The sequence below is a fragment of the Rhinolophus hipposideros genome (assembly GCF_964194185.1).
Source record: "Rhinolophus hipposideros genome assembly, chromosome: 24".
Taxonomy (NCBI): domain Eukaryota; kingdom Metazoa; phylum Chordata; class Mammalia; order Chiroptera; family Rhinolophidae; genus Rhinolophus; species Rhinolophus hipposideros.
Window position 1 is genome coordinate 28,110,044 of NC_138070.1, and position 24,881 is coordinate 28,134,924.

Here is a 24,881-nt window from a genome sequence, read left to right on the forward strand (position 1 = left end):
CTACTGTTCATTTTATGGGTATAAATGATGTCACCTCTGTGACCATAGAGACAGTCTCTCACCTTCTTCCCAGACTCTTTGGATGCCAAATGCAAAGGCAGTTGCACATGGCCTCTGTGTTCCCCCCCCCCTCCCCAAGGAAAACAGTTCAGGGATGTGGTACCTTCTTTATTTCCTACATTCTAGACCTCTGGGCCTGGCAAGCAAGCCCTTGATTTTGGTTCCCATCCTCCTGGTCAGCTTTCTTTCAGGAACAGTGACCCTCAGGCATGAGGTTTGTGGGTGGCCTCAGGAAAGAGCCCTGAATTAACTAGAAGGCAGAAGCCTTGGGCTCAGGCCCCTACTTACCCACCTCACAGCTAGGTGACCTGGGCAAGTTTTATGGTCTCTGAGCATGTTTCCTCTCCTGAAAGATAGGAATGCTAACACTCTCCCTCCCTCCCTAGAAAGCTAGTTTCCACCTCTAATTTCTTCTCCAATCCACCCCACATGTCAACGCCAGAGATATATTCCTAAAATACTTGCTTAATCATGCCATTGCCCCCTGAAAGACTCCGGTGGTTGACTGACAGAGCCAGGATCCCAAGGTAAGCCTGACACCAAACGTCTGACTTCTCTGACCATATAGTGCCACCTCCCTCCATATGCTAAAGCAGTGGCCTCATAAACCAGCTCATCACCTGCCAGAAGCTCCGTGCATATGCACATCCTGTTCTTCTGTTAGCCTGGGACGTGTGCCCTTTTGGTCACCCCCCTCTCAACCCCTCCCCTTCCCTTCTTCCAAATCTTACCCATCCATTAAGCCCAGGTCAGCTGCCATCTCCTCCAAGAAGCTTTTCCCAGACTCTGTCTCCCTCACTGCTTTTTTCTTATTTCAAGTATAGCACTTATTGATTTAATTCATTGAATTAATTGTAATACCTGTGCATGAAATTTCGCAGACAATGGTGGGTTCTGGACTCTCATCAAAAGGTGATTATCCAAAATTCCCTGGGAATTGAATCCCCCTCTCTCTTGCAGAGACCTCAGACCAGCTCTAATAACTGAAAATAAAGTGAACTTGAGTGAGGAGATTTCTCTTGAGGAAAACTGTTTTGACTTTATTTCAGTGAGGTTTGATCCTTAAAGAGCTGCTAGTCCCCGGCAGATGGTCTCCCATTCAGAACCCTGGTTATTTATGCAAAGAATTTATATGGCTTCAAAAATGAAGCCGTATAAGCCATATAATGAACCCTGGTTCTGAGAGCCCAGTTTCCTCCTAAGCTGTAGACAGAGTAAGTTCTGCAGGCACCCTGCAAAAGGAGGCAGGCTTTTAGGAATGCAAAACAGGCCCATCCACAGTCTGTCAGGCTCAAAACAGGAGGGCAGGGGCCTCTGGAGCAAGATTCCAACAACTATTGCAAAAGCATCAGTGAAGGAAAGTGGCAGGGGGAATCCCACAGGTGTTGGTATTATCAACCATCATCCTTACATAGTGATCTGCAAGGTATATGGTGAAGTGAACAAAACACTGCATATCAATGTTTCCAGAATGCTACCTTTTGTGGAAGAATGAGGGGTATAAATACATATGTATTGCTTATATTTTTCAAAAAGAAACAGCAGCATGACAAAACTAATAAAAATGGTTACCTTTTATAAAAGGAAGGGCACAGAGAGGGCACAGGAATAGAAATGAGTTTTCTAAACCCTGTTCTATCATTTTTGAAGCCATATAAATTCTTTGCATAATTAATAAAAGAAAATAGTTGAATCAAAAAAGAAAAACAAGCAAGCTCTAATAACTGGAAATAAAGTGAAATAAATGAACTTAACTCTATGTCAAGTCAGTGCATAATTACAGATAAGAGTTTTAAATGACTTTAAAACAATTTGTTGACAGCACATCCCTAGTAGTATATATTGCAAAAAAAAAAAAATTTTAAATCCCAAATGATGTTAAAACTATAATCAATAATCTTATTGTTAGCAATAATGTCTATATCATTTTATGCACAAAGCAAAAAAAATGTTACGTTCTTCACAGTCAGCAGTTTTCAAGTTTAGCTGTGGTCCAGACTGGACCAGACTGGTTTAAGCCCCTCAGGATCCTCTAGCACACAGTGGCGGGAACCAGCCTCTCTTCCTCATTCTTGCATCCCCGGGGCCTGGCTCATAGTAGGCCCTCAATGAGCATCTGTTAGATTGAAATGAAGTCATCAGAATTCAACTCAAACCCCCCCAACTCAGCCTATCTAATATCCAGTAAGCCTGTGAGCCCTGTCATTTATTTCTGGAGGTCTCCTCTCCTCTGGTTTATGTCACAACCCCACCCCCAAGACTCTGCTTTCTTGGCCCATGAAGCATCAGGCAGCCATCTGCCCTGTGGACCAAAGTTCTCCTGTTCAGTCCCTCAGCTTCAAACCTGTGCTCCTACCCCATTTTGCCATGTCAATAGTTGTTTACTTTTTACAAAGGGATTTTTATACCTGTTATTTTATTGAATCTTCCCCTTAACCCTGTTGCCCTTAGCGCTGTTTTATAAATAAAGAAACTGAGATTCGATGAAGTTAAGTCATTTGTCAAGGCCCCACTGCTAGTGAATGATGTAACTTGGTCAAAAGTTCTCTGGATAGATATGGGTTCATATCCACTACTAACCACGTTGAGTTGAGCAAATCATTCATTCACTGATTCAAAAACCATTTGCTGACGGTGAGGCACTGTATTGGTGCCAGGAACATAGATGTGAATAGGGAATATAGACTTTGCTCTCTAGGAATAACTGAGGCGCCATCTCCCCATCTGTCAAAATGAGAATAACATGTCTCTAGCTCAAATGAATGTTTACTCAAAGATTGAAATAAAACAACACATATACAATTAGTATGTATATTTAGCATATATTTAGCATAGATACAGGAGGATAGTTTTTACCAACAGGCTAGGCAAATCTTCCGAATACCCATGTTACATCCAGATGCCAAATGGGCAGATTATCAACAGGCCCTGGTAGCCTCCTCCTAGAACATGTAAGTCTACAGGTGTTTACTAAGCAGTGGCCAGGGCTTTCTCCCTGTGTTAAGCAATGTGTAAGAAAGGGCCAGGAACATGCGCCAGCTATTTATGGTTTCCAGGTAAATGTCTGACGCCCCAGCAAGTGCTCTCAGAGGGTGATGCATGTTAGAATATAGACCTGAGTGATTTTAAACCCATCAGCTTTCAAGACAGATAAATTTGGGTCTGAGTCTGAGTCCTGCCATTTGCTAGCTAGTGACTCTAAACAAGCTCCTTACTTGAGCTGCATCAAGTGAAAAATAGGTGTAATAATAGTACCTTGTAAGATTGTTGAGAAAATTAATTGTCGTGTATACAAAATGCTGAAAACAGAACCTAAGACCTAGTACGAACTCAGTAAGTAGCCCCTATGGTAAGTTTCTTCTATACTACAAGTCTTGGGGGTTCTCACTTGGCTGAACGATACATGTGTCTTCTAGAACACCCAGTGCAGTCAAGCGTGTATTGGATGGCGATGCAGAAATAGTCCACACCAGTTCCTACCCCTGAAGCCCCAGTGCAAATCTCCCTCTTGTAGGGCTCAGCTCCAAGGAGTCCAGCTGGGTGCGTCTGGCTGGGGAGATTAAATTATTTTTGAATTCCTAACTGAATGTTCTTTTAATGGAAACTTAATGACAGGCATTGAAATAGATTTCCTCCATAACCCCTCCTCCCGCGCCCCCTCCCTCTTTTCCCCCCTCTCCCCCCACAACAAGGCTCTGTGTTGCGCAGTTCCCGATAACCTTTATTCCCTACCCCTGGACTTTTATCTCCCCAGTGACAAACAGCCCTTGCTGGACAGAAAGAGGAAATTCCAGTCATTGTTCTCAAACTTCTGGCTTCCAAAATAAAATGCTCTATCTCCCCTATCAAGCTTTGATTGACACACACTTCCTGTAATGGCAGACAACAACGGCCCAGGGGCAGGGCCAGGGGCTCATTTGCATACTTTGCTTCAGAGGTTTTCCGACTGTTCTAAATAGGGGAAGATTCCCCATGCTAGTCACAGAATCACCCTGTTGTGGACCCATCTCTCGTTTTTATGAAAAATCTCCAAGGAAGGCGCCCCTTCAACTGTCCACACAATCCATCATGGAAGTTCTTTGCTGTCCTGTTACACACCCATTAGCCATGGAAACAGACACTCCAATCATCTCACTTAGATTTGGCAACCAAGAGAGGATCTTTTCCTTACCCTTTCTCTCTTGAGGAATCAATTGTTAGACAGTTTCCCAAATCTTAACTCTAAATATTGGAGCTTGAGCCAAGCTAAGTCCAGAAAGATAAACCAGGATCAGACTCTCCAAGTCAAAATCCCCACAGCAACAGAGATAAGTTAGGCAATTCAAGGGGAATCAGTACCAAGGGAAACTTTGAATATGATAGTGTACAATGGGATACAATTTTTCTTGAATAAGAAATGTTGAATCCCTTTTAAAATGGGTAAATCAGTAAATGTAATAACATGGCACTTCAATAGCAATAGCAGTACCCAGTCAGGTACCACTGGGAACAATAGTAGCATATTGCAATAAAAAGCCTGCCTTCAGCACTGCCATTAACCTATAGGCAAGTTGGCTTTCTGGAACCTTCTCTTTCCCATTTATTTTCTTTACGCACTGAACTTCTATGCCCTTAGTAACCTCTTCTATCCAAATGTCCAGGGTTCTCATGCTGCTTTGGGGATCCAGCCACCCCTTAAAACTTTCAACAATTACCTGCAGGACCTCACTTCCTAAGGGTTTTTTGATGTCTGTCAGTGGTTGCTAGAAAGTTGGTGAGAATTTACATTCAAAAGGAGACTCCAGAATGCCTTAATCCTTATAAAAGAATATTTAGAATCAGATAAGCTTCCACGTAATAACCCAGAAACAAATGTCAGTCACAAAGATTCCAGTTGTTGTTCAGCAACAATCAAAAGAAACAGATTGTTTACGATCACTTCACTTCCAGCAGTCCCCAAGCGTGCTGCTAATGAGGAGGAGAACACACCAAAAGGCATGTATGCTGATGTGAAGAACCCACGTCATACTTCCCCTTCAGTTTATAAAGGGACTTCAGAGTCGTAAGCCCTCATAATAGTGGGCCAGCAGAGAAGTCTAGCTCCCTGAACCTTGAGATACCTGATTTCCTTTAACTTTGTCAGTAGGATAAATTGCAATGCCAACACATCTATGAGTATAAAGTAGTCTCCCATGTGGGCCAGCTGTGTCCACTGTTATGGCCACTGACTAAGTGTGTAACCCTGAACCTATCAGACTTCCCACTGGTCTGGGTCAGAAGGACCAGGCTGTGTGGATGGATCTGTACAAACTCAACCCCGCGTGTAGGCAAACAAAGCCATACCTACTGACAACTGCCGGCAGCTGCTACTTTATGTGCCAAGACTCACACTGGAGTTATTTGATGGAGCTGCACAGGAAGGGGCATGCCTGCCGCCTAGGCCATTTCCTTCCGGGGAAGCTGGAGTCAAGACAACATATGCGTCCTGCTTGCCACCTCCCCCCCCCTCACTTTGCTCCCAGAAGAAAGTCCACCCTCAGCAAGAGGATTTCCACCCGTTGGTCTGTCACAATTGATATGCAATAACTGACACTTTTGGAAAGTATGTGCACAGTTTCAGAGATTTAATATATTAATCAACATATGGAAAACATTTTGATTCCTAAGCAGCTTTGAGTACCATCCTTTCCAGAATACATTTAAAATAAAATAGGTGGGGAACTGAACAACATATTCACAGTAAAAACCTTCTAAAGATCTGTCCTTATATTATGCTGGTCCCTTTTAGGAAGACGTGGTGCTGGCCCTCAGAGAAAAGAAAACTTAGCACTGTCCTCACTGTGGGGCCATATCCCATTTCTTTTTCTTTCACACATCTCTTTTAGAAACAGCTTTTCAATACAAATCCCAGGCAGGAAAACACAAGGAATGTTTTTTCTCAGAAGCACTAGAGGTACCTTTCCTTCTAAACTGACTTTATACCTTCAAACTCCTCTTTGAAGTTCGCTTTCTTGGAAGATCAGAAGATAGTCTTTTAACAGATTTGTAGCCCCCTATCCCATCTAATACAAATTGTAAGAAATATCACCACTATTTTCAAATAAAGCATTCTTCCCTGCAGGAAAGTGTTCATTGAGATGCCGAAGTGGTGATTTAGCTTCTGTCTAAGTATACCACATGAGATCATTTGGGCCAAAACCCAACTTAGGTGGCAGGGTGTAGCTACGCCAAGAAGCGGGTTGGGCTCAATGCTCCTGTCCATGCTGGGTATGGAGAGACGTGGAGTCCATGGACTGAGCCTCCCCTTTGCTGCTTCAGAAACACTGTGTGACCCAGACTGACTGGATGCTCCAACAACCAGGGCTCGAAAAGGTCAGAGCCTCACAGGTGTTCTTTGTGTAACCGTCTTTTCTTACCGTCTTTGATTGGTTCATCTCCCCCAACTCAGGAGACTTTTTCTTTAATAACAGCCAATGTTAAAACAAAAGTGGCTTCTTTTTTGTCAGTAGAATCAAAGTGAGAATTTAGTTTTTCCTTGATCCTATGTAAAGCTCATAACTTCTGCACGGAGACTCTTAAAAAGATCTCATTTGGTCTGTCCATGAGACTTTTGATGATTTTGTCTGTTCCTATCAACATTGCATGATTTCAAATAATTATATTCAAGATTCCAAGTAAGCTCCCACAACTTCCATATTCCAATTTCCTATTAATACGTTTCACGTTCTGATGCATTTGCTTTGTAGAGCGATGGGTCTCATAGGATCATGGTTATAAAGTTCAGGGGCATTGTGTTGGTGGACTTGGAAGTCTTTAGTCCTACTTCCATATCCCCAAATTATCGATTGCTTCATAATGCCTCTAATCACTAGTTATCTTTGAAACTTTTACTTGTGTTGAAAAGCCACTGTTACATTTTTGTGTCATCTGTCTCGTTGACTTCCGACAAGACGAAGTTGGGGTTGTCATAGCCTCTCTTCATCTTGGCTCTAGCATCTCTCTCATTGTAAAGGCACATGGCACAGTGAGGGGTATCCACTTCCACTGTCTTACTAAAGTTATGGAAATCTACTCGGTATTTCCCTTCCTTGGTCTTAGATACTATGGGAGCAAAACGGTAGCCCCAAAGCACTTCTTCTGGGACATAGGATGTTCGAACTTGGCAGGTAGCACTGGTTGATTCCACTGTGCCATCTAAAAACACCACTAATTCAAAGTCCTGCTGGGAAAGGGTTTCTGCTGCCATGTGAAAGAAGGGGCTACTGTGATCAATAACATGGTAAATTGTCAGTGGGGAGATGAAGAATAAATTTTCATTCCCAGCATCAACTACAAAGTTGATATTGATCTGGTCCAAAATAATGGTCTCTCCTTCAGGAGTGACTGTGGTCTTTAGAAGCTTTCCATATATGTGACTGCCAATAAGGAGGCTCTTCCTAAGATTAGCCACTCGGATTAGGAGACAAAGCTTCCCACCCCGTTTACTGATCACTGCATTCTTGCTGAATGTAATGGTTTTGGCACGTTTTTTGGGTCTGGAGATCTTGGCTAAAATGGCACCACACATGAAAGAATTGATAATGACTCCAAGTATAGACTGGAAGATAAGCAGAAAAATGGCAGTGCCACATTGTTCTGTCACACACCTGAATCCATATCCAATGGTCACTTGCGTTTCCAGAGAAAACAGAAAGGCTGAGGTCAAGCCATTAATGTTCTCCACACAAGGGGTGTGGTTGACAGAAGGATGGAACTCAGGGAGATCTTTGTGAATGTAGGCTACAGCGTACCACAGGAGACCAAAGAGGAACCAACTCCCCAAGAAGGCTGTGATGAAGATGGTCATCTTGTATCTCCATTTGAGATCAAGCACAGTTGTCCAAATATCCACAAAGAATATAAACCTCGACTGTTCCCCCACATTGCCAAATTCTATATTGCACCTTCCATCTTTGGAAACCAGCCTTGCTCTTCGCCGAGAATGCCCAAAAAAGCGAGTGACGAACCATTTCCGAAGATGTTTGAACATTCTTTCTGTCACCACCTTGATCTGAAAACACATCAAAGAAAAACAAAACAAAACGAAAAAATATGTTTATAGCAGCAGTGACTTAGGTGACTCACATAAAGAGCTAACTATGTACAAAAAGATCATTCCAAACAATCTGGGTTACTGATGATTTGGGCAAGCTGACAAGTTTATTCCGGATACTCCAATACTATTTTCAATAGAAACTTTCCACTAGAAGAACATATTGTTTAAATATAAAGAGGAAAAATAATTGCAAAGAGATAAAAATGTTAGGAACCTAAAATAGCATATATGCAGTGTTTCTTGATCTTAGACAGTCACACACAACCTTAAAAATGTTTGTGATAATCATTATAATCTATAGCATGATTTATTCGATATAATTCTTAAAATGAGCTCTCCCTTTTTCTTTAATAAATTTAGCCTTATGTTAAGCAATGTTGTGAAAGCAGAAGCTTGATGCACTGTTTACATTTTTTGTAATAGATGAAAATAAATAACTATGAAAAAAACCCGCTCATCTATATACTACATAAATCATCTGTGTACTGCTATTGGCACTCACAAATCAAGAGAAATCCTGATCCAATTCAATTCTCTTATTTATTAAATGAAGAAACTGAGACTCAGAAAATTTTAATGACATACTCAAAGTCATGTACCTAACCAGTGGCAGGATGAAAACTAGAGCATAAGGTTCCCTGCTTTTAGTCCAAAAGAACCTCTACCAAACTGCATCTCAGTTATGAAATTTTGTATTCTAACGTTAAATTTCCCTGACACATTTTAAGACAATTATTAGCCAACTTCCTTTTCAACAGAGTTCTTCAATACTTTTGGTCAAATCCTACCATTTGATCTCAGAAGTTTTCTCAGTTGGTCTGCAAGTCTGTTCCTACTCTCTCTCTCCATGGTATGCCAAGATTCACTCCCCTTATCCCCGCCCTCCCCCCCAAAATAGTATGATGGTCACCATCAATATCTCACACTTCCTTCCCTGCTCCCAAGCTGAAGGACTGAGGAGTCCTGATTTAAATAATACTCCATAAGGGTATAACCATGTTTTATTTAATCCTACATCCCAGCTGCTAGCACAGTCTATGGGCACTTAGCATTTATTTATAAAAACATAAATGGAATAATTCAGTGAATGATTTCAGCTCTTCAAAATACTATCTGACCAATGGTTTGTTATTAACAACCTTATTTTGACTTGCATTTTACAGCAAAAAAGTGAAGGAATTTTTCCCCCCCAAGCAGCCAAAAATGATGAAACCCAGGTGTCTAAACATGAGACTACCACCTCCTCTAGACTACCACCACTCCAAGGTGTGCCCATCACAGTTAGCAATGTCTTCGTGGTATTTTTAATTAAATGCAAATATGTTTCTAAAATAGATTTCAAAATTCCCCTTCAAAAATGTGTTTATTCATACAAACTAGGAAGCGAAACCAACTTAGTGATAAATTTTAAACAAAACTGATATTCCACAGTGTCTTGCTCGTAGTCTTAAACCAGGTGAAAACACAAGACACTAACACCAAGTAGAAGGGGTGAAGAGAAAAGCAGAATTGTGGTGATTTAAAATTTTGAGGACATAAAAGAAAGAATATGCTACCAGCAGAGCAAACAGCAGTGTACACATTCAGAGGGTCCTGCTCTCATCCCACCCAACCCTCGTTGACCTCAAGTCCCGAGAGAGTATTAGGGGATGGTCCCAAGGGAGGCTCATGGAGGAAGAAAGAGTCTCCTCCTTTCCCAATCTCTCCCTTTTCTCTGCACACACATCCTTTAAATTTGCTTACATTCACTGGGACTTTCTCCCTTTCCCAAGTTTGTGGAAGCTCACGCTGTTGAAAAAGATCTTCATAGAGTGGCCCTCACCTAAAATAATAAATTCTAAAGCCAACACTTATCAATTGAAGGCACATGCTCTTTGTCATTACATTATAATTTCAGAGATGGCTCCTAACACACCAATTTCTGAGTTTTTTTTCCCTACTACTCTTCTTCTTCAGTCTCTCTTAAATTCATTTCACTTTTGAAGATAAAGAATATTTCTGTAGAGTGCATAATTACCCCCTGACTTATCTCTGGATAAGTTTGGGTTTTCATGCCTACATTACTAATAAAATATTATCTGCTGGCTTAGCAAAGAGCCAAATCCAAAGAAACCAGCTTATAATGTTTTCCCCAGATGGTCTGCACTTACCAACATCCTAAAAACATTCCGACCTGAAGCATCCATGTCTGGGAAAAGCAAGGAACTGGTATTGGGAGTTGGTTTCTGTATGTGGGCTGATTTTAGACCCAGCTTAATATATTTTAGTCTTTGGTCAGTGGCTTGATGCTAATTTGTATTAGCTTGAAAACACTTCATTGGGTAGTCGAGTTGTGTGGTTTAAACCAAGGCAATTGGTTATTCTCAGACCAAGCCCCAACCTCGGTATGTATTTTATCTTTTCAAACTTCACATGGCTTGAATACCGTCATGCTAAGACATGACAAACCACCAGCTGAGGTCCCTGGGCAGCAGGCACAGATTGTGTTCCAGCATTTCTCTCCTCTCCTTGCCACACTCTATGGCTCTCTTGCTGTTTCTCGTACGTCAAGCCTAATAACGTTTCGCCAGAACCAATTAGTTATCATCAATCTCCCAGCCTAGTCTCTGAAACACACTGAGATACTGAGACACAGGTGAATATATAGGCATGGGTAAATACATATTTGTAAGATGAAAGTAACATCACACCAGGAAGAAACAAGATACCATGTTAATCTCTCTATACAACAGTCCCTGTTATGTAAGAAACTGAGATATAAAAGCAGCCTTTATTGTTGGATTTATTTTATAAAATCTGGCATTCACTGAAGGTACTTTTCACATGTACTGGATTAGCCAATCTTGCTGATTTATTTATTCAAAGTGTGAGAAGAATTATACCCAGAGAATGCAAGACTACAGGATAAATTCATCCTCTGACCAAACCCATTATTCACACAGCAGACCCATTATACACAGCACATATCTGACTTTGCCTAGACAAAGGCATTTACTCCAACCACAGACAGAGCCAATATGTATTTTTCTGAACTATTGGGTGATTCGAGATTGGCCCTAGTGTCTGGGTTATGTAACTTGCAGTTTTTAGGTTGCTTTCTATTGAAATCAGTAAATCTTAATAGCAAACAAAAGGCTGTATATTAGCTAATGTTTACCAAGATATTCTTAGCCTGGCAAAGCAAGTGAATTATTCAAGAATTCAACATTCTTGTTCTATAAACTTTTTGTTTTTCTCAGGAAATAAACTTTTTGTAAACTTTCCAAATATTGAGTACATACTTATTGTGTAGGATTTCAAAGACAAATAGAACTCTGTTCCTGTTCTCAAGTTGCTCACAGTCGAATGAGGAAGTGAGCTCAGTAAATCGGCAATTACAATGTAGTATGATTTGCATAGTGCCCAAAGACACATCTTTTACAAAAGATCTATTAAATGGGTATCCACCCTCAGCCAAAACTCTGCAACTGACAGAAAACTCATTGCCTTTATGTGTACATGAATGTCTATCATTATTCAACACTGCTGTGTTGATACTAGTGTGTGTGCTGGGAACCATGGGAGACATCAGGGAAGCAGTCCTTTACCAAATGGACGCAGTCATTGTCATAGTGAGGAAGCTTCCAGTTGAGTGTGGCGATGGGAGATGCAAACGAGCTGAAAAACAATCAAATGCTGCGTGATAGGGCCAGCATAGGAAATAGAGGGAGTGTTCCAGAGAGCACCTCATCTGAGAGGCAGAGAAGTGCCCTTGAGGCTAAGGCCTGAAGGTGGCATTAGAGTCACACCTAATAGGACCTCTATAAATATTTGTTGACCGATGATAAATAAATTAATCAATGAACGAGGTCGGACAATTAAGTTCGGAATTCATCCTAGAAAAATTACTACATACCTCATTGCTGAATATCACTACGGTCCCCTTTGAAGTACTCCCCTTGGGAAGCTATGCACTGATGCCAGTGCCTAGTCCACCCTTCAAAGCAATTTTGGAACTCTTTTTCTGGAATGGCCATTAGAGCTGTAGTCATATTACCCTTGATGTACTGAATGGCATCAAAATGTCTTCCTTTCAATATTTCCTTTATCTTCTGGTAAATAAAGAAGTCACTGGGGGCTTGATTAGGTGAGTAGGGAAGGTGTTCCAATACAGTTTTTTGTCTACTGGCTAAAAACTCCCTCACAGACAGTGCCATGTGAGCTGGTGCATTGTCATGATACGAGAGTCACGAATTGTTGGCAAAAAGTTCAGGTCGTCTCACTTTTTCACGCAGCCTTTTCAGCACTTCCAAACAGTAAACTTGGTTAACTGTTGGTCCAGTTGGTACAAATTCATAATGAACAATCCCTCTGATAGCAAAAATGTTTAGCAACATCGTTGCAACAAGTTAGTGAATTTAATTGTCAGATCCCGTAAGCATAAAAGCAATGAGTTTGTTGTCACTTACGTGGCTCTCTTTCTAATAGGAATATTTTAGAAAAGACATTCCTGTGGTAATGCCAACCACAGTGCACTACTGGGTATGTGACAACGACAGGGGCAACTGAAGAAAGAGCATGAAGGAGCTGAATGAAGTGCTGGGGAAATAGATAACAGAGTGCTTGGGGCCTCGGTGAGGCACTGGGCTGGAAAGACAAGCAAGGGCCATGGCCCTCAGCACTTGGTGTGCCGTGTGAGGTTATTTTGTTGTAGACCTAGAGGAGAGACTGGTAGAAAGAAAACTGGCCTAGTTCTGCTTCAGTGACAACTCATTAGAATTCTAAATAAGTCTGAAGTCTCCTCTATTTAACAGCCCTTCAAGTTCTTGAAAACAAACATATTTTCTTCTGGAATCTCCTTTTTGCCATAAAAATTCACACTTCATTTGTATGCAACACCTACGTCCACTAATCCCTCTCCATTTTAAGTGAGGTGTGTGCAGTTTGTACTCATTGATGATATTTTAAAAACCAGTACAGAGGCTGTTCTTTTGCAGGTATCCACATGACAATACACCACTATGAATTGGGGGTTTCCTATAATACTTACCACACTGCCTCCTTCCCACCCCAGCACACTCAGCAACCACTGTATCAGAGAGAGGAGGGCAAAGAGACATTGCTTTTTATTATCTATCTCTTCTTCAGAATTATGAAGGCTATCATTTCTCCATATAGATAAAAATACATTTACTATCATCTGCCTTTTAGTCAAACCTCTCACAACTCATACACAGCCTAAGTTCCCTTTGTGATGTTTCCGAGAGTCAACATTATATGTTAGAGGTATAAAATACGAGTTAGGGGTCTGTAGAGCAGAAGTCAAATGATTTTCTGTAGTCCCTTTGCAATGGTGATAGAGAAGAAATTCAAGTTTCCATGAAAATGTACTGCTTTGTTTCAGAACAATCAATTGAATCAACACACATTTCTTAAGGACTTGCCACAGCAAGGCATGAAATGGGATTATGGGACATGGTCTCTGCCTTCTTAACCAATATAATCAAGCAAACACTCTATTTATTGAACATCTCCTATGTACTGAGTGCTAGGACAAGAAACCCAAAAGGTAACACTCCCTGCTCTCAAGTTTTAAGTGAGTAATTCAGGTAAGTAATTCAATAATTGCAGTGCAGCAGGTTTGCTTCCCTGAAAGGGTTGAGAACATGGTTTTAAAGCAGCCACCAAAGAGGAGACCCAACAGACTCGATGTCAAGCTTATACTATTCAACACACCTTTGCTAAGGAGCTAAAATAAATGCACCTAACTAAGAAGATTTCCTGTTTTCTATGAAAATGGTCTCAAGCTACTGGAGGATAGCCACCCAGCTGGATTTGCAAACATTCAGAGCCCTGAGGAGCATCAAGTCATCTAGCTCCCCGACCACCCCTTTCACGTCTGGAACCTATTGTAGACAGAAGGCATTGTTTGTCTTTTGTTCAGTAATTCTTAGAGAAGTGATTTGTGCTGTCTTCAACAATATCAGGCAGCTCACTTGGGGTCAGCATGGGTTCTCAAATAGAACTTGGCAAGGTTGGTGGAAACAATTTTTCCTGGCCTCATGGGCATGTAAAGGAGCCTTAGGACTCTTCCAGGCTAGATGGGGGAATGCACTTTAGGACTATCCCACCTTTTCCTCGGGGTGAGTGTCCACACAGGTCCTGGATAAAAGATGTGTCTTATATCCAGGGTGGGAATGCTGCACAAGCCTTCCTGGGTGCCTGGCTCCTTCCAGAGAAGAGAGTATGGAAACAACAGCCAGGGAATTGCAAGGTCTATGGGTCTTGGTGTTCTCATAAGGCTCACCGTGTTCTATAGGCATCTGTGGTCCAGTAGCATTGTCTGAATAGCTACAGAGGTGTGCCAGGCAAAGGGACCAAAAGAGGATGGGAGTTCTGGTCCAGGATGTTCATGGCACAGGTCACAACCAAAGGCAGTGTGGCCGAGTGGAAGGAACTCCATCGTGGGTAAGCACAGACATGGATCTGAACCACAGTTGTGTCATTTAATGGCCAGGTGACCTAAACAAGCCACTTAGCCTTACCGAGCCTCAGTTTCCTTACCTATGAAATGATTGTAATAATATATTTTCAAAGGTTGTAGTATGTTTTAAATGCAACTGCATATATAAAGTTCTTAAAACACAGTACTCAATGCAATAAATAGCAGCAACTGCTATTCGTTTGCAAATTGAAACTTGAGCAGCAGTTTAACCAGGAGTGGCTGACCCAGGCCATTTGGGGTCTCATATACACAGAGTCTAATGGGCTGTGTTGGAGATGATAGCCAAATGAAGGAAAAGGCTTCTAAGAGAGAGTGACCATGGTTGTGACAATTCATCACTGTCTATGAACTATACTGGCAGCAGAGCCCATCCTCCAGTGTAGACGAGGAGACCTGGGAACTGCCAATGTGTTTTATGAAGGATTTGTCTATGATTAGGGCAGAAGCCGTATCTTGGAGAGGTGAGAACAGGGAGAGAATTATCAAACGCAAGGCTAACCAGGGCCGTGGTACCCAGGGGCAATGCTGTCCTCTCTCACCATGCACATTAACTAGGATTTGATGGTATTGCTGACAACATACATATGCCCACTGAAAAGGAGAAAAGCAGCCCCGACGTCAGAGAGCGGCCTGGCCCTAGGTCTTGGTGTTCTCCGGTCAAACACAATTTCACAGAACATCAATATCAGACGAGGCCACTTCATAATCATGGCTGAACAGACAAAAACATGAACATTCCAAACCACAGAAACAACCAAAATATCCCCCTTTCCTGGCTGTGATGAGTGACCGTTGTTTCTTCACAAATAACAGCTGTAGCCTCAGATCAGTCTTCTCTCCTTCTAGATAAGGTTTATTAACATACTCAATCATAGAATTCCCCCTACTTCCTGACATCGAACCCAGAACAAAGTACTGTTTCCTTAAATATTCCCCAAATCACCTAAAACCAGTCCAAATCCCATGTAAGTGCTTTCTAACACTCTCCAATGAGGCTCCCTACGGTTCTTCATGGTGTGTGTTCTCACTAGCTACAAAAAGCCAACTTCTTCACCTACAGGGGTGCTCCTGGTGCTCTTTGACCGGAAGGCATTGCCACCACAAAGGACATGAGGGCACACAAAAGAGGAAGTGTAACTACGATCATAAAACCATTATGCAAGCCAATTGGTGAGAACCAATTCAATTCCATTGCTTCCAAAAGTCACACTAACGTATGTACACTTTGTACATATGTTTGCTTTTGTATCAGGATGTGAAGAATCAAGGAAACAACCAAATTTAAGTACAAAAAGTCATTAAAATTAGTTAAAATTTTCAAGTTCAGGTCTTCAATTCTATCTAGCTCACTTGTTTGCCAGGGCCCTAGGTCATTCTGAGATAATTATACTCTCACCACAAAGACCTGTATCTCTTCATGTCACCTGGTTTGGGTCCCGGTGGGAAGTGTCAGGAGGCGTGATGTTCCCACCATTCCAGTCAGCTTGGGAGCTAGTGAAGCTGGACCCAAGAACAGTGTCCACAGGATCTCACCAGCCTTTGGTGGCAGCATGGATTTGTTGTGGAGTCAGAAACCTACGCTTTGGAAGCTGACGCTTATTCTGTGTTTATTTTCAATATCGTTTTCTTATTGTTCTTTATAATTGTTTCTTAAAGTATTTTGAAAGTGTAGCATGTCTCAGCTATGCAAATAAGGACCAAAAGGGGATACTTCATCTCTGCCTGTCTCAGCATTTTGGAGAACAACAAACACATACATAGGGGCCATAAAGAGTGGTGACAGCAGAGTGGGAGAGTCCTAGAGGACAAGAGAAACTCACGGACACAGACTAGACTTCTAGTCCAAAGACTTTCTAAGAATTCTTCTCTTCCAAACTTCAGGAGTTCAGCACTTTTCTAAGTGAAGGCATCGCTTTATTGGGAGTGAGTGGATTGAGCCAGGTTTAAAATGTAAGCGAAGGCAAAAGTGAAGACGCATAGTTCAAAATGAAGAGAAAGACCAAGGCTGAGAAAAATCTCTGGAGAGTGTGAAATGGCAACGAAAACTGCCATGGAGAGTTTCAGTATCCCGCTCCCAGCTCCAGGAGAGAGTTGCAGTCTGTGTGAACAGCGCCCCCTAGAGCACAGTGCAAATGGTGTCCTCTGGAGCTCTGAAATTACCCTCTCCCCGAATGCCTACTGTGTGGCTCCCACACAAGTCCAAAATCTCTTACACGCATTAACATATTTAATTCTCACTATAACCCTATGAGGAACTGACATTCAGAGAAGTTAAGCAATTTGACAAAGGTCACAAAGCAGAAAGGCAAAAGAGAAAAAAGATCTAGAAGAATCTAGGTCTGCCTGACTGAGTAGGTCTTGCTTTTAAGCCCTATGGCATACTCAAAATAGTTAATAAGCAATGTAGAGGGAAGACAAACATTTATTCAGATCCTACTTACAGTGCACCAAGAATGGTGACTTGCCATACATTTCCTTACTTAACATAGAGATCACTTACGAGGATAAGAGTTGGCAAGAGGACAGACTTCTTTCAGATACTGAACCTGAAAGGAGAGTGCGGGTCTAGATTAATGGAGAGGAGACAGGTTTCCAGGGACAAGGAAAAACCTGAGCAAAAACACGGAGAAAAGTGAGGGTGGGGGCCCCCTGGAGAGGGCACAGGATCGACTGGATTAGATCTGAGGGTACATGTTGGAGGAGAAGGTCACAGGCCCTGATCGCGGAAAGGGCCTCCTGATGCCAGGCACAGTTCAGAAATGGTCATCATGGACATGCGTCCTTTTTGGGAGACCACCTCAGGGATACTGTGGATACCTGATCATGGCATTGTACATCAGAAGCTAAACATTAATGAATGCCAACTATAATTTTATATATATAATGTGATGGTTCAGTGTGAGGTCGGAGGGATAGTGGATGGGGGGAGGGGGGTTCACAGTATGAGGGATATAAATGATGAACGTCTAAGTATTACCTTGTTTTGTACACCTGAAACTAATAAAGTGAACAGGAACTCAAAAAAAAAAAAAAAGAAAAAAAAAGAAATGGTCATCATGCCGAAGTAATTAGGAAGCAGCTATGGAGGCAGCTGAAGATGTTCTGTTGAGCACTGTACTTACTTTGGAAGCTTCTAGAGATTGTCTTGGCTTTAGCTCCTTGTAGGTAATGGTCTGAAGTTATGGGAATTACATCTCCCATGTGGAGACATCTATAGACATCGACGGGTGCAGTTACTGCATCTTCCACTGTACTTACTTTGGAAGCTTCTAGAGATTGTCTTGGCTTTAGTTCCTTGTAGGTAATGTTCTGAAGTTATGGGAATTACATCTCCCATGTGGAGACATCTATAGACATCAACGGGTGCAGTTACTGCATCTTCCACAGTCAGAGGTTTGTTGTGGTGATGAGGGCTAGTGTGGGAGGATGGGAAGCTTCCTCCCAGTGGACGAAGAGCATCTGCTAGTGATGATGAGCTGAGCCCTGGGTACTCACTGCTCTAGCAGAGGGCAAAGCATCCTGGCCTGGAGGCAGTCAGCTCAGCAGTGTTTATTGAGTGGCGAAGTCATGCCTAGGCAACAGACTGGGGCTACAGAGACGAAAAGACACACATTGGCCCAGCTTTGCCTCATACCAACTATAGAAACCTGGGCGAGTGGCTCAACATTTCTGAGCCTGCCCCACATGCTATTTCCCGTGCTGGGAACCCTGGCCCTCTACTCTCCCCTCCAGGCTGACTTCTTGTTTCATCTTAAATGTCATTTCTCAAAAAGAAACTTAAACGTCAGTTTCTCAAAGAGAGGAGAGCTCCCCGTTTAAGTCAAGTTTCCCCTTCCACAATATTTTATTGTATTATTTACTTTTCATTTGTAGTATTTACAGTTATTTTAACTTACAGACATGCTTGTGTGCTGGTCTGGGGGCAGTGATCCTATCCATCTCCTCCACTACTGTATCTCCAGTGCCCACCTATCTCATTGTCAGGCAAAGAGTAGATGCTCAATAAATAATTGTCAAATAAATAAATAAATACAGTAAGGTGTGAATGCTTCAGAGTGCTTGATTTTCAGAAGGGGCTGTGGAGAGGGTAATGGAGCATAACACCACTCCCAACGGTGGGGCTTGGTCTCTGAGCACTCACATAGGTGGATGATTGGATTATCGACAGACACTTGTACCAAGTGGCCTTGTAGCCATGGTCTCATCATAATCTAATCCTTATCAGCTTTCTTGTAGCCTGGATTGTCCAGTGGCTCATTTACTGAGAAGGCAACGTGAACATCAAGACACTTACCTCTGTCTGAAGAGGTACAGGAGATGATTTTCCAAGACCTTCATACACAAGGTCTGACAATTATATTTGCAAACTCATTCTAGGAAAAGTGCTACACAGCTCATTGCTGAATATCACTATGGTCACCTTTGAAGTACTCCCCTTGGGAAGCTATGCACTGATGCCAGCGCCTAGGCCACCCTTCAAAGCAATTTTGGAATTTTTTTTCTGGAATTCAGAGCTGTCATCATATTACCCCTGATGTCCTAAATGTTATCAAAAATATCTTCCTTTCAATATTTCCTTTATCTTCTGGTAAAGAAGGAAGTCACTGGGGGCCAGATCAGGTGAGTAGGGAGAGTGTTCCAACACAGTTCTTTGTTTACTGGCTAAAAACTCCATCATAGACAGTGCCATGTGAGCTGGTACATTGTCGTGATGCAAGAGCCATGAATTGTTGACGAAAAGTTCAGGTCGTCTCACTTTTTCACGCAGCCATTTCAGCACTTCCAAATAGTAAACTTGGTTAAATGTTTGTCCAGTTGGTACAGATTTATAATAAATAATCCCTTTGATAACAAAAAAGATTAGCAACATCCTTGAAACAATTTCGCGAATTTAATTGTCTGACCTCGGATGAATGAAACTTGGAGTGGTGAACAAGAGGTACAGGGTTTGGAATTCCCTTGTTGGGCTTGGAATTGCTAAAATGCCTTTGTTAAGACTCAGACTGGGGTGAAAGCATAGTAGGGAAAATACCTAGTAAAAAACAACAAACATAGCTGCTGTCTGGAGAGAGAGGACATATTTCTACCAAATCCTGTGTGATATTTCAGTCTGTCCCAGGAACAGATGGGACCCCTCCATGCAGGAAAGCATTGTTAAAAGGGAGAGTTCTGCCTCCAGTGGATTCTGACCCCAACTCAAGTTCCCAGATCTCTATGAGCACTCAGGCCAGACCTCCTCAGGGTCGCTCTCTTAACTGATGAATTCTAGTTTCTGATGAACTTACGACTGCAAATTAAATTAACACAATGATCCAATGACTTTTCTAGTCATATGGTCTTTATTCTCATTCCCATTTTAAAATAACTCCATTACATTGAAAATATCATTGTATATGTCTAGATATATAATCTTAGACTGAAAACAATATATGGTATTCTCAAAAGATGATATGTGAACAGAAATTGCTTGTATACAGTAAGTCATATTACACTAAGATGTTAGCTATTTAAAGGAATTCTTTACTGAATTATTTTATAAAGTAAAGGATAGTTTTTGCAAATAAAATAATTATCCCTCACTTGTTTACCTTGTAAAAGTTTGTGTGTTGGGGGAAAGTTTGTTTTTCTGAAAACTGGATATATCCACAATGAAACAATTCTGAAATCTCATCTATTGAGCCACCCACCTCAAATGGCACTAGAGATTAATAAAAAAAATTTAAATGTTTAAAGAAAGTTGTATTTATTATGTGTGCAGAGACCCTGGTATTAGTCCGACCCTTCTAGTTCTATGTGGCTTGGGTTGTTATATCAATTCAGTCTTTCCAGCCTAGAAATGAATGAATTCCATGTGGACTGAAGGCGCTGAACATGGTTTTCCCTGTGCGTCTGCAACAAGTACACTTTGTTTTTAAGAAAACATATAGAATTGCAAACTTTGGCAACTTATAAAATAGGGGAATAATTCAGCTAATGCTTTGAATGTAGGCATTGGGAAACTAGTATTCATGATGCTGTGCGCATGGCTAAAGGTGTTTGTGTCTGTGTAGCCCAGCTCTGATTGGCGTGCAAAGTAGCAGGCACAGAACACCAGGTTCTTGAGTTTGGAAGGGATTCTGGGTGTGATGCCGTCTGGTCCCACAATCTAGCTTATGTTTGAAGTTTCCCTGTCACAGCCCCATCAAGTAGCCTACCAGGCAGGATTTAAGAAGTGGGTATACTAGCTCTAATACTGAGTACTACATAACCTCTCAATGTGTCAATGTTCTCATCTGAAAAATGGGAACATTCATTTCAATCTTACAGATGGCTAGAAAGAGCTTAGACAACACCTAGTCATGGAAAATGATCAAGTTTTAACACCTGCAGTAATTCCACCTTCAGCTCCAATTTCTCCTTCAAGTTCCAGCTGTGCATTGAATGAAAGATGCAGTCATGCCATTATCTGTGATGTCTTTAATTCTGGGCTTCTCTGCACCAGTGTCCAGGCTGCAATAGCATCATACTTCCCAGAAAGGTTCTGAGAAGGGCAAGGCTTCACGATAAACTATGGGGCAGTGGATTAGTTTTGTTGGTTCTATTGCTCTGCTCTGGGGAGCTTCTGAGGGTCAATGATTACCAGCTTTGGCTTGCGTTCTGCAGAGCCATCACAGTTGCATTAATGGGGCGGCACGTCACCCCCCCTCCCATGTCAAAGAACTTTCTGGGAAAGCCCTGAAGGCAGAGGGAAGCAGAGCCAACAGCCTCTGTGACCCTGTTGTTCCATGCCATAGACTGCTCTTGGGCCCAAGCTGGATTCTTCTCTCGGGAGGTGGGGGCACTTCCTGACACCAGGCAGAACCCACCCTAGGAAGCCCTCTCAGAATGGGGACACTGCTGCAGAGACTTCCCACCTGGCTCTTCACAAGGAGCTATTCCAGCAATTGTCATGAACTGCTCTTGACAAATTCTCGTGTCTGCCACTGAAACGAAGAGGGTAAGCAGGACAAGGAGTCACGTCCCAGACCTTCGAGCCACACCAGGGCAGGGAAAACATAAGACCTCACTGAGACCCAGCTCCTGAGAGAGGCCAGTGGAGCCTACAGCAGACCTGCTGACGCACTTTCTCTCATTCCTTTCGTTTCTTTTTACTCAATGGTGTGTATAACGACCTGGAAAAGGTAAAGTTAAATTCCACTTTATTTCCTCTTGTTTGCCCTTCTATCATAATCTAATCAAAAGAAGCTTTTCCAACTCAAAAACGTTACTTAGCCTCTCTGAGCTGCAGTTTTTCATAAAAATTGGTGATGATAATGTTTGTTATGAGGATTAAATTGAAAATATTCATGTTCACACAAAAACAAATGTTTATAGCAGTATTATCTGCCCACTAATAGCCCCAAAGTGGAAACTACCCAAATGTCAATCAATGGATGAACCAAAAATAAAATATAGCATATACATACAATGTAATATTATTTGACCATAAAAAGAATACTGATGCATGCTCAATGTGGAAGAACCTGGAAAATGTGCTAAATTGAAAAAGCAAGCTGTAGTATTATTTCATTAATATAAATGTCTATAATAGGTAAATCTATAGAGAAAGAAAGTTAGATTCGTAGTTGCCAGGATGTGGGTTGACGTGGGAAATGGGAAATGACTGCTAATGGATATGATGTTTCTTTTCGAGGTGATGAAAATATACTAATATTGATTGTAATGATGCCTATTGTACAACTTTGTGAATATACTAAAAAACCATTATTGTGCATTTAAATGGGTGGATTGTATGACATGGGAATTAGATCTCAGTCAAGCTGGTACAGAAAAAATACACATGCCTAGTGCCTGTTGCTTAGAAGGGACTCAGCAAACTGCCCTTCCATCCTCATCTCTCTTCATCATTTCTTCTTCTTCTCTTTCTACTTCTTCCTCCAGCACCAGCCAGAAGCACAACCCTGGCTGGGCCCTCAGCTGAACTTGTCACCTCCCTCCTGCAGCAAATGGTCACTGTGATTCTGGAGGCACCACCATCAAAATTATTTTCTTGGTCACAAATGCCTGGGGGTACAGAAAGCATTTTTCCACTTATCCTCTCTCTTAAACAGAAGTTCTCCTAGCACATGGAGAAACATCTCCCGGCATCTATGGGAGAGATTCCAGGTGGAGCAGATGAGCAGAGCATGGAAACCTCCCACCCATCCACTCTCACCTGAGCTCCACAGGATTGAGAACCTTGCACAACTGGCAGCTCCAGGTGAAGCCCCATCTCAGCTCTGCCCACTGGCCCCTCACACCTCCCAGGGCCGTAGGTTGGGCTAAAGTCATGTACTTGGAAGCCAAGTATGCATTTTCCCCAAGCATGGCAGGCCTACAGACTGGGCACATCTGATGGGATACCCTGGAGATGGGGGAGGGGTTTAACATAGCCTGGGCCCCCCCCCCCCCCGCACCACAGACCCAGACTCCTGTACCCTCTCACACTCACTCATCCTCTCTCAAACTCTCATGGGAGCTCAATTTCATGTCCTCCCTCTCTCCTTCTCTCGGTACATTTTAAAATTTTAATTATTTTTTATTCTAGCATTTTGTTCCTTGTCCATAGCTCTTGTTCTATTCCTGGAGTCAGTGACATTAATAATCCAATTCTTTTTGAAACAGGCCTCTCTGGAGTCTCCACACTACCTCACAGATAAGCCAAAATCCCACAGGACCATTTCAAACCCCTCCTTTCCCCACATCCCCGCATACCATTTCTTCCCTCCTGCCCCACGCACAAAGGAGAGAGGCAGGGACTCAAGCATGACTGGGATGGGGGGGCAGGTCTTTATTGCTTCCTTGAGTGACAGCTGGGCAGAGTGTGGATTCCATATTCAGGGCCTCTCACAGGATGAAAGGAAACCACTCATTCTGTGTTCCCAGAGGTTGGCCCCTTTCTCAAAGGCAGGGCTGGGTGTTCCTTGTGTGCTTCCTGAACAAGGATTATTATCAAGAGCAAGAAAGAATGCACCAGGCCACCTCTACTTTAATTTCAGTTGCCTACCTTAAAAAAATACTCACCTGGATCAACATAAGTCAAAATGACTGTGTGATGACACACCATCAGGACCAGACCTGGATCTTACTTAGGATCATAAATAACTAATGGTTTGGGGGGCAGAAACTAAAGTATAGCCCTGTCCTCTTATGAGCACTATTTCCTCTGGAAGGAAACGAGACAGTCTACCTGGGGAATGCGTGCAGGCGCCCCGCTGTCTCTCTGCTTAAAACACGTGCTCCAGAGTCTGACTTGAGTCCCAGCTCTGCTGCTGACTGGTGCGTGACTGAGCTGACCGCCTGTGTTCCTACAGAGCTGTTTTCCCAATGTAATCGATTAACCTGGAAAACAACAAGAAAAGAAAAGTCGGTAAGAAAAGCTAATGAGCAATAAAGACCCTGGAGCTCAATGTGAGTTGTTTATGTTTGCTTGCTTTTTTTTTTTTTTGGATGTGTCAGTCTTGCTGCTCTGCCCAGACCTAAATTGTAATTTTCCTGACCCTTCTATACTCCCAATAACTTTTTAGAGATGGGATTTTTCCCCATAGTGTTTTATATCTGGCATGGTCCATCTTGCTAAGGCACCCTGAGCTGCGCTGAGCCATATGGAGGAGTTGGAAAGAAGACCACCAGGAACTGCGAAAAGATGGATAACTGGCTTTAGCACTGACCAAACTGCTGGCTCCCTGGCACCTGGAGGGTGGTGATGTCTGTGCTCTAGCACTGGGGTTGGCAAAGACAAGATGGGGTTTAACAGGTGCCTGAAGATAGAGGAGGGATGCGCTGTAAAATAGTATAGACCTGGCTTTAAATTCCACTCTTTCCATTTGTCAACAAGATAAATTGCTTTTCTTCTCTGAACCTGAGTGTTCTCCATCCGAATGGAGATAAGAATACCTGTTTCACAACGCTGAAACAGGATCCAGTGTCAGAACACCCAGCAGAGGGTCCAGAAGAGGGAAAACTCAACAACGTCAGCTTCCTTCCTTGCTTAGTTGGGCTGAGGAGCCCTGATGAAGAGACAGCCAAAGGCTCAGCTGACATTTGGGGAATAATTTTAACTCTCACGTCTGGGTTTGAGCCGGTGGCAGCTGGCTCTCCCTCCAGATCCAAAGACAACCTCGGAAGTGCCTTCACAAGCTACAGAGGAAATGCAGGGAAGGGAGTTTAGTCCTGCCTGGGGAGATGGCAGGCCTTGGAAGGCATTCTCTGCAACCTTATCCCTATCCTCCTGAGTCATCAAGA

The 24,881-nt window shown here is 42.4% G+C and overlaps 1 protein-coding gene across 2 annotated transcripts; it reads right to left on the reverse strand.

The window, feature by feature from the left end:
* Positions 1-5,643: 5,643 nt before the first annotated feature.
* Positions 5,644-23,972, reverse strand: KCNJ1 (potassium inwardly rectifying channel subfamily J member 1). 2 transcript variants are annotated; one of them, XM_081036532.1, is made up of 2 exons: positions 23,827-23,972; positions 5,644-8,089 (listed from the first exon to the last, which is right to left on the reverse strand). In XM_081036532.1, the coding sequence occupies exon 2, from the start codon at positions 8,066-8,068 to the stop codon at positions 6,950-6,952; it is 1,119 nt and encodes a 372-aa protein (XP_080892658.1). In that variant the 5' UTR covers positions 8,069-8,089; positions 23,827-23,972; the 3' UTR covers positions 5,644-6,949. The 2 variants fall into 2 exon arrangements, with proteins under 2 accessions (XP_080892658.1, XP_080892657.1); XM_081036531.1 differs by lacking the exon at positions 23,827-23,972 and adding an exon at positions 10,285-10,359.
* Between the last annotated feature and the right edge of the window lie 909 nt (positions 23,973-24,881).